Here is a 14,562-nt window from a genome sequence, read left to right on the forward strand (position 1 = left end):
TTAATGGCCAATTAGCATCTCAGTTGTGTGCTTGAAATTCCTTCCAGAAACATGATGCTCAATTTACAGTCATCCAGCTGGTGGGTATGCTGCGTGGTATTGCATCTGGCATGAAATATCTCTCGGACATGGGTTACGTCCACCGTGACCTGGCGGCCAGGAACATTCTCATCAACGTTAACCTGATGTGCAAAGTTTCTGACTTTGGTTTGTCTCGTGTCCTGGAGGATGATCCGGAGGCAGCTTATACCACAAGGGTGAGAGCAATGTTAAATGTGTGATTTGTTCTGCATATTTTATAACCATTGCTCCATGTAATAAGTCATTTATGTATCCAGCCATATACGGTGCGGAGCTAACATAACTTGGCTGTCCACAGTAGATAGAAGACTTGGAAGACGACAATAGGTTGGATAAACCTTTCACTATCATTGAGTGCTTTACATATTTCTGTGTAATATAAAAAAATATGAACATACTATTGGAAAGTTTTTTTTTTTTTTTTTTTAAATGTAGATTGTGAGCCCCACATAGAGCTCACAATGTACATTTTTCCCTATCAGTATGTCTTTTTTGGAATATGGGATGGAAATCCATGCAAACATGGGGAGAACATACAAACTCCTTGCAGATGGTTTTTTGCCCTTGGTGGGATTTGAACACCAGGACCAAGCGCTGCAAGGCTGCAGTGCTAACCACTGAGCCACCGTGTGGCCCCGTACTATTGGAAAGTTCCAATGTAGACAAGGAAGTCATAATTTCTTAAAGGAGTTTACCCACTAAACAAGTTATCCTTTATTCATAGAGAGGTAAGGAGCGAATGGAGCTGTGGTCGTATGGCATACGCATAGCTCCATTCATGTCAATGGTATCGCCAAAGATTGCTGAGCACCATACATCAGCTACCATATCTACAACACTCCCATTGAAATGAATGGAGCTGTGTGCATGCTGCCTGACTACTGCTCAATTCAGAACACGGGCCAAAAGTCCCTCCATTCCCAGTCTCTATAGGATCTGAAATGCGTAAGAAGATGGTACTATCAGAATGACAGCAATTATGCCACCCAGTTATCGGTGGCACACACCTATAATGCCTCATGATTTGTTGTGCTAGATGAAGAGCCACCTCCAAGACATTATGGAGAAGCCTACTGGGAAGCCACCCCAGGTCATGTCACCCTTCTTCTATGTCTTCTTCTGTTCTCTAAAATGGTGGCTGCCATTTTGAACTGATCATGTTGGACAAATCACAAAAGCCTTGAATTTGAATAAATCTGAAACTTATTGGAAATTTGTAATGAATTTGATCCATGCCAATTTTATTCACTCAAGAACGTGTGTAGAGTTCCCTTCTATGAAAAATTAAATGGCATCATTAGCAAACAAGACATTGAGGATTTCGCTAAGGAGTCTTAAAGAAAGTTTGGAGGGAGAAGCAAACAACAGGTCTGGCATAAAAGTGGCCATGTACATTAGAACCCATTGAATTTGGTGGTCAAGCGACTTGGTGATGATGTGTTTGGGATTGTCCCATATCTTCCCTGACAAATGAAGGAAATGTAGGAATGGGCATGTTCAATTTTACTTGACAATTTTTTGTGCTTACTATGACTTATCCATTGAGAACATATACAAGGTTGCCGAACCCACGTGTATTGAGGGAGTTGAGAGGAACAGCTGTGGACCTACAACCATTGAAGGAGTATTACCTGCTTATACAACTCTATGTCATAATGGGGTGTTCAGGTTCATCTTTGCTTTGAGGCCCCATCTTATATGAGATTACCCCTTTTACTGTGACCACTGCAATGGCTATCAGTTTGGCCTTTGGAAAGGCATACCATACTTTACTGTAGATACCAAGGCTTGGCGTATATATATATATATATATATATATATATATATATGGCCTCCTCAATAAACATTGACTTGACTATTTTTTCATTAATGTAAAAAGTTCATAAAAAGTAGATATACAAAATATTTTAACAAAAAAATAATAATTTAGTGATATAGTTATTAAAGGTTTAACCCTTGCATTGTTTGGTAGCATTAGATTTTGTGATTGTGGATGCCTTGCTGATTTTATGTTAGAGATTACTCCCTATATTCTCAGCCCGGGGATATATATATATATATATATATATATATATATATATATATATATATATATATATATACCATTCCTCTCGGGGTATTCTACAGGGCTCACGCTGTGCTATTAATTGGCAGCACTATTTATGATCATATCTTGGGGGTATTTTGACATCACTTGCCTCAGTAGGGGGTATTTGGCTTGGGAACATTGAGAAACACGACTTACTCTTGTGTGAATGTCAAAAGCACATGTGTGGAGGCGGATTAGTGGCGTTGATCTGGCGTGCAGTACTCGCAGTCCTTAATATTCTATAAAAGCTTTCATAACCTGCCCATTGTTACTTTGTGTGCAGCATTTCCTAACAAGTCGGTCCTGCGCTGAATTTATAGCTGGAAAGTCTCCACACCAACCAAACACTTTCATTCTTGTGCTAGAAAAACACACAAACAAATTCCATTGATGTGATCCAAGTTAAAATCAATACGTGAAATATGGCAAGGGAATAATACACACACGAGACAGGTCCAGGTGTTATGTTCCAGATCCGGGGTCTGGAAAATAAACACGAGAACCAGGTGTCCAAGTTTTGTTCTCGCTCATGTTAGACACAAGCTTCAATAATACTGAGTAGGCTTAAGAGCCATGGATTCAGAATGGAATAAAATTCTTAGAAAATCTTACATTGTATTTTCTACATGTCTTTTTTTCATAAGGGATCAATTCCAAACTAGACGTAAGATCCGACCTCTAACAGAATCGTTGTGCTATATAGATGTGGAATTTACTATACTGTAGATATTACACTATACACAGAACCATAAAACCCATATAACTGCAGGATACTTCATACGGTGCCATGTGCTATACCGATCCATAATACCACACAGAAAAATGGGCCCATGTCCCTCTGGGTCCTCCACCTAAGACCCATGGATCTTTCCTTTCATGTTCCTTTGTACAACTCTGTTGGGCCAATTTTCCCTCCCTTGTTTGCTGATAATGCAGTTCCTATGGAGGGAGATCCCCACACAGCTTTTTGCCACCCAGGATCAGAAGGGATTTGGCCAACTAAGATTGTCCCCCCCCCCCCCCCCTTTGTCCCCAGGTCTTTCTTTCTGGTAGATTTACCCCTGACCATACACAGTGAAATATTTCATTTTTATCATATGTTCCTCTGGCCCAGCAGCGATTTAACTATTATGGTGCTGGGGTAGCTTCATATCCGAACCCAGATAGCCACATAAGACGCCAGTATTATAAATAGTACCTGGTATTGTAGGTGGAGGCCATGTTATCCCTGTCATTCAGGTGTCTAAGCAAGCCCAAAGGAGTTGAAGTAGCAGCCATGTTAGAAAACCAATTTTAATAATGTTGAAAATGTTTTCACAAGTTCATATGGCGCAGACATCTTCAGGCGCGGCACAAAAAGTCAGCTTTACCAATGGATTCATCAATGCGGTCAGAGTAACCGAAGTCCAGGAAACAATATGGGTCCCACATTGGCTTCTCTATCAGTAAAGTTCTTAAACTTTGCGGGACCGTCCAATGTGCTGACAAGATGGAGATTTCCATAATCCTTCCATGATACTAAGGCATCATGACTAGTTGAAAAGTCTCCTTAGGATCTTCTTAGAATCCATTCCCAGTTCTATGTCATGGCTCCTCCATTATCCACGTGAAATGTTTGTGGCATACAGCTTCCAGACATCTGTGGCATTCGTTAACTCTGGGTTGGCGGGAAGAGCAATGTCTCATATAGAATTTGCCATAAGGTCCGCTTGAGGAACATGGTGACCCTATGCCTATGTCTCATGCTTCTTGGGTCCCATGACTGTCTGCAGTAGTTTCCACCATTCATTGAATTTGGAGATGTAGTTTCCCAACTCTACTAAATGTTGTCCGGGCATAGAAATGCACCAGAGACTCACCATAGTAGTTACATCTACTTACATTATAGTTAGCACAACCCAGAGCCCAGTCTGTCTATGGATACGTGAACAGTGGGAAGGATTGGAGCAAACCTAAATCCACAGAAGATCTGTGCTTAGTTCTCGAAGATGTTTGGAAAAATCCTCCCTGCCGAGTTCCTTCAGTTTTCCCACAAGCAGATATGGACTACATGACATGTGTATTGTAGATGTGTATCTTGGAATTATTACATCACCAAGTCCATTTCTGGATTCCTGATTAAGAAATGTCTAATTATAACCTATTGGATTGATTTCTCTACTAAAGTGCATTTCCCAAATTGGCCTAGAACAGATGATGTCGATATATTTAAGGTCACCTTACAAGAGAACACACAGGCCGAGGTCACAAAGCGTATATCCTGTGCAATTAGTATAGCGGGTTACACAGCTGTCATCTACCGTAATCCCCTTAGTGATAGAAGAACATGGCTGTGCATTGTAAGAGGATGTTAGCTACCCCCTGAACACCAGGCGTCTGCTGATATGTGTCACATGGGGACTCTGATATGGGAGTGTAGTTATGTAATATTTCCATCTGTCATCAGAATGCCGCCATGTTATTCCAACCTCTTAGCCATCTTTATCATTGTTTGCAAAGTGTTATTTTAGCTGTCATGGCATTGCTATCCCTGTACTGTGCAATGCGGTGATGGTGAAATATATATGTTTTGGACTGTAGTTTCTTGAACCCACCACAAGTTCATAGACCCATCATCCAGCTAAGGTGTATAACAAGGAAAGAATGGGCCCCACTGCAAATGTGTGACCTATCCACAATATAACATCCTTTTCCCGATTCCTACATGGCAAAATACTCCCTTTACTGGCCCACATGGCAAAATGCTCTCTTTACTGGTCCACACATGGTATAATGCCCATTTACATCCAGTATAATTTCCCATAGTGGCCCCTCCACACAGTATCCCATAGTGGCCCCTACACAAAATACAATGTTCCATAGTGGCCCCTACGATGTCTGTTATGAATTTTGCAAATATTTCACCACCCATGAAGTATTATTATACTGTGTTTTCTCTTCAGACCCTAGAGTATAATGAGCAGAGGCTCAACGCAGGTGATTAAACCTACCTAACAATATAAGGCCGAGTTCACACGGAGTTACGTCCCGCGAGATTTGGCACGTGTACGCCGCGTGACCCTTTGCGTGCCGTACACGCTCCAATTCATTTCAATGGGAGCGGGGATCATATGCGCCGCGCTAGTTTGCGGCCGTGAATAAATGCACGGCCGCAAAATAGCGCGGCGCATACGATCCCCGCTCCCATTGAACTCAAAGGGTCCCGCGGCGTCTACGTGCCAAATCTCGCGGCACGTAACTCCGTGTGAACTCCCCCTAACTGACCTTTCCCGGTCTTCAGGCTTCTTTGATGACATCAGAGACCAGTAATTGGACCTCAACGGTCATATGAGTTACGCCAGGTTCATCGTGCAACATGACACTAGTGTGATCCACGTGACCATTGAAGCCCAATTACAGGACTCAGTAGTCTATGATGTAATTGAAGAGGCCCAAAGACCTGTGCTGGAGCCCAGGAGAGGTGAGTAACGCTATTTTTGATGTTTGATCACCTCCTCTGAGCCTCTGCTTATTATCTAGTTAAACTTTGCACGATGAATTGCCTTTGCTCACTTTGATTAGGTAACAGCCATGCTCACCAAGTGCGTAGCAGGAAAATCACAATATGAAGGTTGATGTGGCGACCAATAAATTCGATGATATAAAAAGTTGATACTGTGATTGACTATGTCCTGTATTCCCTCCATGCTTCAATGTCATGTTATGTTGTTATATCCAGTCCAGAATTAGATATTACATATGAATTGTAAAATCATTCATTGCATGATCACTCAAAAATGACCTTTGTCTCTACAGGGTGGGAAGATCCCGATCAGATGGACGGCGCCGGAAGCCATTTCATACCGTAAATTCACATCAGCAAGTGATGCGTGGAGTTATGGCATTGTAGTATGGGAAGTTATGTCATATGGAGAAAGACCTTACTGGGAAATGTCTAATCAAGATGTAAGAGAATATAAGAAGGATGACATATAATGTACATTTCTATTTTTTACATCTCTGTATTTGCCCAGACAGCATTGCCTAGATCTGACAGCTCTGTATAGTCACTGCCTAGCCCTTCTTACAGAAAGCCGTCATCCTAGGATTTCTGCTGCTGCAGCAGATCCGCAGCAGATTCACCCAAGGAATTCTGACATAAGTGACTTGGAACTAAATTTTTTTTCCTATATGCCGCCATAGATGGACACATAAATTTCTGATGCATGGGAATGGCATTATAAAGACTCCACTCCCATACATAGGATGTAGATATTAAGCAGATTTGACAAAGATTTAGGCACACAATTGCAGGAAATCCAACACGTGTGAACATACCTTTATGTTTCACAGCTGAGGATGCCTAATCCAACGTAAATTATAACAATAACTATGTTAAATATGTGTTTGTATTGAGCGTTTGCAGATCAAAAAATTACAACCACACAGTTATATACAGTATGGCTTTAGGAAATGAAAAACATAAGAAACATATTTATACGTGGAGAATCTGGAGAGTGTTAAATGCAGGACATCTGGTACAATGTGCCTTAGGCTGCGGCTACACAGTGATCGGCACATAGTAACATTCACAGCACACTTGTATTTATTGGGACCTATAGCCATAGAATTGTATTGCAGCCATTGATACATGGACAATACAAAGAGGAAGTCAATCTTATATATATATTTTTTAAAACCTATTCTAAAAATTTGTTGCAAATGTCCCATATTTGGTGAATACCTTCTAATACCGAGCTGCATTTCCATAATGTTAATCCATGTTGTGTTTCTTTTAAATTTCCATCAGGAAACAGCGGCAGGTTGTGTAAAGACAGGTGATAAATAAAGTGTGAATAGTGGCAGATGGTTCAATCCTTCTTTTTTATATGTGGACTAATAATAAAAACTCAAGAGAATTGCAGAAAATAACAGCAGAAATATAAAGTTCATTAAATATAGTCATTTGGGGTTGTCAGTATATAGTGAAATATTTTTTGCATAATGTCTTAGGCTTGACCCCATAGGTGATTCAGTTGGGGGCATATAAAGTGTTGGTGGCTGCTTTGTTTTAGGACAGTGATAAATCAAGTGTCCTGCTCATTCTTGATAAGTGTTCTACACTATGTTTTATAGATAGGTTCCTAGGATCCCTGACAGTGTTATACACTATGTTTTATAGATAGGTTCCTAGGAGCCCTGACAGTGTTCTACACTGTTTTATAGATAGGTTCCTAGAAGCCCTGAATGTGTTCTACACTATGTTTTATAGATAGGTCCCTAGGAGCCCTGACAGTGCTACACACTATGTTTTATAGATAGGTTCCTAGGAGCCCTGACAGTGTTATACACTATGTTTTATAGATAGGTTCCTAGAAGCCCTGAATGTGTTCTACACTATGTTTTATAGATAGGTCCCTAGGAGCCCTGACAGTGCTATACACTGTTTTATAGATAGATTCCTAGGAGCCCTGACAGTGTTCTACACTATGTTTTATAGATAGGTTCCTAGAAGCCCTGAATGTGTTCTACACTATGTTTTATAGATAGGTTCCTAGGAGTCCTGACAGTGTTCTACACTATGTTTTATAGATAGGTCCCTAGGAGCCCTGACAGTGCTATACACTATGTTTTATAGATAGGTTCCTAGGAGCCCTGACAGTGTTATACACTATGTTTTATAGATAGGTTCCTAGAAGCCCTGAATGTGTTCTACACTATGTTTTATAGATAGGTTCCTAGGAGTCCTGACAGTGTTCTACACTATGTTTTATAGATAGGTTCCTAGGAGCCCTGACAGTGTTCAACGCTATGTTTTATAGATAGGTCCCTAGGAGCCCTGACAGTGCTATACACTATGTTTTATAGATAGGTTCCTAGGAGCCCTGACAGTGTTATACACTATGTTTTATAGATAGGTTCCTAGAAGCCCTGAATGTGTTCTACACTATGTTTTATAGATAGGTTCCTAGGAGTCCTGACAGTGATCTACACTATGTTTTATAGATAGGTTCTTAGGAGCCCTGACAGTGCTATACACTATGTTTTATAGATAGGTTCCTAGGAGTCCTGACAGTATTATACACTATGTTTTATAGATAGGTTCCTAGGAGCCCTGACAGTGCTATACACTATGTTTTATAGATAGGTTCCTAGGAGCCCTGACAGTGTTATACACTATGTTTTATAGATAGGTTCCTAGAAGCCCTGAATGTGTTCTACACTATGTTTTATAGATAGGTTCCTAGGAGTCCTGACAGTGTTCTACACTATGTTTTATAGATAGGTTCCTAGGAGCCCTGACAGTGTTCAACGCTATGTTTTATAGATAGGTCCCTAGGAGCCCTGACAGTGCTATACACTATGTTTTATAGATAGGTTCCTAGGAGCCCTGAATGTGTTCTACACTCTGTTTTATAGATAGGTTCCTAGGAGTCCTGACAGTGTTATACACTATGCTTTATAGATAGGTTCTTAGGAGCCCTGGCAGTGTTATATACTATGTCTTACACCAATTTAGGGTGTGGTGTCTACTGAACTTGTTCAACCCAAAACAAATCTTGGACCCAAACCACCCAGACCTGAAATGAATCCTGAAAAGTTCACCCATCTCTACTAATGATTGAGCAAACCCCCAAGAGAAATCGGCTTCTCCAAATGATGCTGTGTGAACCTAGCCTAATACAATACGTCACATAATGAAGGTCATTTGTACTTTGTCTTACTTATTATAGTACTCACCCTATCATCTATTAACTGCTGTAAATACAATAACATCTGCGAGCTTCAGACCTTGTCACATTCTTCTTCCCTTACATCACCCAGAACAATTAGAAAAATTAGGTATTTCTAATCACAAAGCCCATTTTCCACTTTTTTGATTATTTGTTCATAGCAGGAATTCAACTTTTCAGTCCTCTGCCAAAAATGTCCGGGATTACCATGGTCTTATATAAACAGTGGGTGACTAATTAAGTGATCATATATGACATCAAAGAATACAGCACATGTACTCGTGTAACTCAATGATTTCATGTTTTTCTTCTTTTTCTAAGAGGAACCTTTCTGCTTGAAGGGCACCTTAAGTGGGCCGTGGGTTTAGAGCTATTACCGAAAGCTGTTTACCTAGCTTTTTAATTAAATCCATATTTGACCAGTGTGTACCTTTTTCAAAGAATGCCATAAATGTCCGTATCAACAATTTATATTCCATATTTAAAGGGAAGGTCAGCCTACATAAAGATATTTTTAAACTATTCCACATTTAAAGGGAAGGTCAGCGTTCACAGCCATATGTTTAAACTATTCCATATTTAAAGGGAAGGTCATCCTTCACAGCCATATGTTTATCTATTCCACAATTAAAGGGAAGGTCATACTTTTAGATTCTTCAATGTATTTAAGATTAGGTTGACACAGTGAACTTTGACCACTCAACATTAAAAGTGTTTGCCCACAATGGATAGGGGCTAGATTGCAGATCGGTGAGGGTCTAACAGCTGAATTGGGCTGCGGTTGCACAATCGTACTTCCATTACATGCCGAGATTCTGATGTAGCCATCTTCAGCTTGAATCTGATAACTCTCTGTGCTGTGAAATCTCACAACAAAAGTCATTGAAAGCAAGAAAGTTGAGTTAAAGCGATTAGTGACTGTTTTCTTAACACAATAAAAGTCATGTTAGACATGGCTACACCGATAGCTCAGTGGTGTACTTTGACTATCTCCATTAGTCCCATTGAAATTTAGATAGGGGTGCAAAAACAGTATTCTTATGAACATGGACCTTCCCTTTAAATATTTTATGGAGTTATTAATGGGGGTAAATGAGATATGGCAGATACGCATAGTAAAGTTGCATTGTGTTTAATGGACCCCACTGCATTCCTTTATAAGTGAATTCTTCTAACAAGTACTTTGCCATTAACAGGTTATTAAGGCGGTGGATGAAGGTTATCGGCTGCCGCCTCCTATGGAATGCCCAGCTGCCTTGTATCAGCTCATGCTAGACTGCTGGCAGAAGGATCGAAACAACAGACCAAAGTTTGAGCAGATTGTCAGCGTCTTGGACAAGCTCATACGTAATCCGAGTACTCTGAAAGTAATCGCCAATACAGCGGCAAGGTGAGAATTCCATGTGTGCTTTCGTAGAAGTGCAACATCTTAAATTCACCACCCATTCCATGTTTTCTAAGGGTCTAAATATTACGGCACGTTTGCGCTGCATGATCGTACCTATTCAAAAAAAAAATCACCTCTCAGGTACTCAGCCTCAAGTGGCAGCAGCTCCAGTTTTCTGTATATAGGGCCACCCGTCGATATTCCCAATGGTGGCATCCTCATAAATGGCAGATGGCTACTGTGATGTGCCATTTGGTGTGCAATGTCCTCATCTGGCATCTTCCGGCCAGTTGGCTGATAGCATGCCCTGTGCCCCCCCTCCCCCCCCCCCCGAGTACCTGTGAGGCCTGTGATTGGGCATCACAATCACATGGGGCGTGCTAATGTCATGATTATACTCTGGGATCTATCTCAGTGGAGGCCCAGGGGTGTTGTGGCAACATAATTACCTATACTCATCTTTGCTCATCTCTCCTGTACTCCTTTCCACCATTTAGTGGTCCCTCAACGTCCTCCTCTGGCCTCTCCCAGTCAGTTGACCAGCGCCGCACCTCCCATGAGGCGACCTGAAGCGACCGCTTTAGGCGGCACTATGCCAGGGCCCCGGGGGCGGCATTTTTGCTTACCTAAGCCAGTCCAGGACAAGCTGTCCTGGACTGGCTTAGCGTCACCATCTCGGCAGCCTGGCACGGAAAGCGAGCGGTGGATTGGAGAGGCCCTGTGGACGCAGCGCTGCTCCACCGGCCTCCTCTGACACTCAGGTAGAGAGCAGGTCCTCTCCCTGCCTGCTCTCTGCCTGCTAATGCCGCTCCGCCACCCCCCCCCCTTCGCTCCGCCTCCGCTCCGCTTCGCTTTCTGTTGTCCACCTCAGGCGGTGAAAAAGGTAGGTTCACCCCTGCAGTTGACTGATGTCCCGAACCCCCCAGGTCACCTGTGAGACCTGTAATTGGGCCTCAACAACCATATGGGGTGCGCTCATGTCATGATGCCTAGACGCATGTGAAACAAACTGAACGGACGAACCTCACGAGTGTTCATCAAAACAAATCTCATAAAATTTGCCCATCTCTAGATGAATATTATGTCCCAACTATTTTTGACAAGCTCAACCCTTTTCCAAATAAGCCTTGTCTATTTGTTGGACAAGGTGCAGAAAATGTTTTTATCTGCCCCTTGTTTCAAATCACATCAGAATATTTTTAGACCTTCCTCTATTTTTTAGCAGGCCATTACAAATCAAGAACTACCCAAATCCCATAACTTTTACATACTTTGGCCAGCCTTAAATATCATCACGACTAGAGCCTTGTCTGCTTTAGCTATGTTCAGGCTGAATGGAAGCTTGTAGAATGACTCCAGATTACCACCTGCTATGAGGGGACTAAAGAGCAGCTCTTGATAGATGATGTTTGGCATATGAGAAGCCATTCTGTAAATCATCCCCTGGCTATTCCTAATAGGGCTATTATAGATTACCGAGTCCCGGCATCATCCTGCTAGGCAAATATAGTTTATGATTCACAATTCCCAAGGCTTCTTTCCTGAACTTTCTTAGAGACAATTAATGAGGTTTGTAGGGTAGACGGGATATTTACATATGTAAGCTCCAATATGGGATCCAGTCACTTCTCTGTTTTTGTCTGTCAATAGTAATAGGCATTACACAATGCCATACGAAGCCAAGCTCACTCAACGCCCTCCACCATCTTTGGCAGAAAGCATTTCTGTGTTGTAGAGAATTTCACTCCAAATTGCTTCATGCTTTTCAGAATTATAGAAAAATAAACATAATGGAACATTAATGGGAAAAAATGCTTCTCTTAACAAAATTGCAGATGAAAATTTGAAATTTTAATACAAACCAACGTTTGAAATTTCCCATCATTTAGAATGTAGTCGAGAATGTCAAACTTCATTTAATTGTCTGTACAAAAAAATAATGAAATGGTTATCATGTGACAAGTACTGACATATACTGTCCATCTGAGCTCAACGTATGGGTAAGGAATATGACTCATAGGACACGTAATGAGTAGAGATGAGCGAACAGTGTTCTATCGAACTCATGTTCGATCGGATATTAGACTGTTCGGCATGTTCGAATCGAATCGAACACCGCGTGGTAAAGTGCGCCATTACTCGATTCCCCTCCCACCTTCCCTGGCGCCTTTTTTGCTCCAATAACAGTGCAGGGTAGGTGGGACAGGAACTACGACACCGGTGACGTTGAAAAAAGTAGGCAAAACCCATTGGCTGCCGAAAACATGTGACCTCTAATTTAAAAGAACAGCGACGCCCAGCTTCGCGTCATTCTGAGCTTGCAATTCACCGGGGACGGAGGTTTCCGTCCAGTTAGCTAGGGCTTAGATTCTGGGTAGGCAGGGACAGGCTAGGATAGGAAGGAGAAGACAACCAACAGCTCTTATAAGAGCTAAATTCCAGGGAGAAGCTTGTCAGTGTAACGTGGCACTGACGGGCTCAATCGCCGCAACCCAGCTTTCCCAGGATCCTGAATGGAATACACTGACAGTGTATTCCCGTAAACCCCATATATACCCCCGATACCCGTTCCAACGGTGTGCCCCCCCACCTTCACCTCAGAAATACCCTGCAAGTCCCCTAGCAATAGAATTGGGGCTATATACACCCACTATTTTTGCTACTGCCATATAGTGCCATTGTCTCACTGGGAATTCAAAGAATATATTGGGGTTACAAATACCCTCATTTCTTGCTACTGGTATATAGTGCCAGTTTCTGACTGGTAATTCAAAGAATATATTGGGGTTATAAATACCCTCATTTCTTGCTACTGCCATATAGTGCCAGTTTCTGACTGGTAATTCTAAGAATATATTAGGGTTATGTGCACCCACAATTTTTGCTACTGGTATATAGTGCCATTGTCTGACTGGGAATTCAAAGAATATATTGGGGTTACAAATACCCTCATTTCTTGCTACTGCCATATAGTGCCAGTTTCTGACTGGGAATTCAAAGAATATATTAGGGTTACGTGCACCCACAATTTTTGCTACTGGTATATAGTGCAATTGTCTGACTGGGAATTCAAAGAATATATTGGGGTTACAAATACCCTCATTTCTTGCTACTGCCATATAGTGCCAGTTTCTGACTGGTAATTCAAAGAATATATTGGGGTTACAAATACCCTCATTTCTTGCTACTGCCATATAGTGCCAGTTTCTGACCAGGAATTCAAAGAATATATTGGGGTTACATGCACCCACAATTTTTGCTACTGGTATATAGTGCCATTGTCTGACTGGGAATTCAAAGAATATATTGGGGTTTCAAATACCCTCATTTCTTGCTACTGCCATATAGTGCCAGTTTCTGACTGGGAATTCAAAGAATATATTGGGGTTACAAATACCCTCATTTCTTGCTACTGCCATATAGTGCCAGTTTCTGACTGGTAATTCAAAGAATATATTGGGGTTACGTGCACCCACAATTTTTGCTACTGGTATATAGTGCCATTGTCTGACTGGGAATTCAAAGAATATATTGGGGTTACAAATACCCTCATTTCTTGCTACTGCCATATAGTGCCAGTTTCTGACTGGTAATTCAAAGAATATATTGGGGTTACGTGCACCCACAATTTTTGCTACTGGTATATAGTGCCATTGTCTGACTGGGAATTCAAAGAATATATTGGGGTTATAAATACCCTCATTTCTTGCTACTGGTATATAGTGCCATTGTCTGACTGGGAATTCAAAGAATATATTGGGGTTACAAATACCCTCATTTCTTGCTACTGCCATATAGTGCCAGTTTCTGACTGGGAATTCAAAATGCGCAAGGCTCCCGGAAAGGGACGTGGACGAGGCCGTGGGCGAGGTCGGGGGAATGGTTCTGGGGAGCAAGGTAGCAGTGAAGCCACAGGGCGTCCCGTGCCTACTCCTGTGGGGCAGCAAGCATTGCGCCACTCCACAGTGCCAGGGTTGCTTGCCACATTAACTAAACTGCAGGGTACAAACCTTAGTAGGCCCGAGAACCAGGAACAGGTCTTGCAATGGCTGTCGGAGAACGCTTACAGCACATTGTCCAGCAGCCAGTCAGACTCTGCCTCCTCTCCTCCTATTACCCAACAGTCTTGTCCTCCTTCCTCCCAAAATTCCCAAGCTTCACAGAACAATAACCCCAACTGTCCCTGCTCCCCAGAGCTGTTCTCCGCTCCTTTCATTGTCCCTCAACCTGCCCCTCCACATCACGATTCCACGAACCTAACAGAGGAGCATCTGTGTCCAGATGCTCAAACA

At 41.9% G+C, this 14,562-nt stretch overlaps 1 protein-coding gene across 2 annotated transcripts in view; it reads left to right on the forward strand.

The window, feature by feature from the left end:
• The window catches only part of EPHA3 (EPH receptor A3), a 334,850-nt gene that overhangs the window by 303,508 nt on the left and 16,780 nt on the right, over positions 1–14,562 (forward strand). For both annotated transcript variants that reach the window (XM_075263556.1, XM_075263557.1), the window contains exons 13-15: positions 48–257; positions 5,966–6,115; positions 10,080–10,273. In XM_075263556.1, coding sequence (XP_075119657.1) covers positions 48–257; positions 5,966–6,115; positions 10,080–10,273 — 554 coding nt within the window. The remainder of the gene's footprint in view (positions 1–47; positions 258–5,965; positions 6,116–10,079; positions 10,274–14,562) is intronic.

Source organism: Leptodactylus fuscus, chromosome 2 (assembly GCF_031893055.1).
Source record: "Leptodactylus fuscus isolate aLepFus1 chromosome 2, aLepFus1.hap2, whole genome shotgun sequence".
NCBI lineage: Eukaryota > Metazoa > Chordata > Amphibia > Anura > Leptodactylidae > Leptodactylus > Leptodactylus fuscus.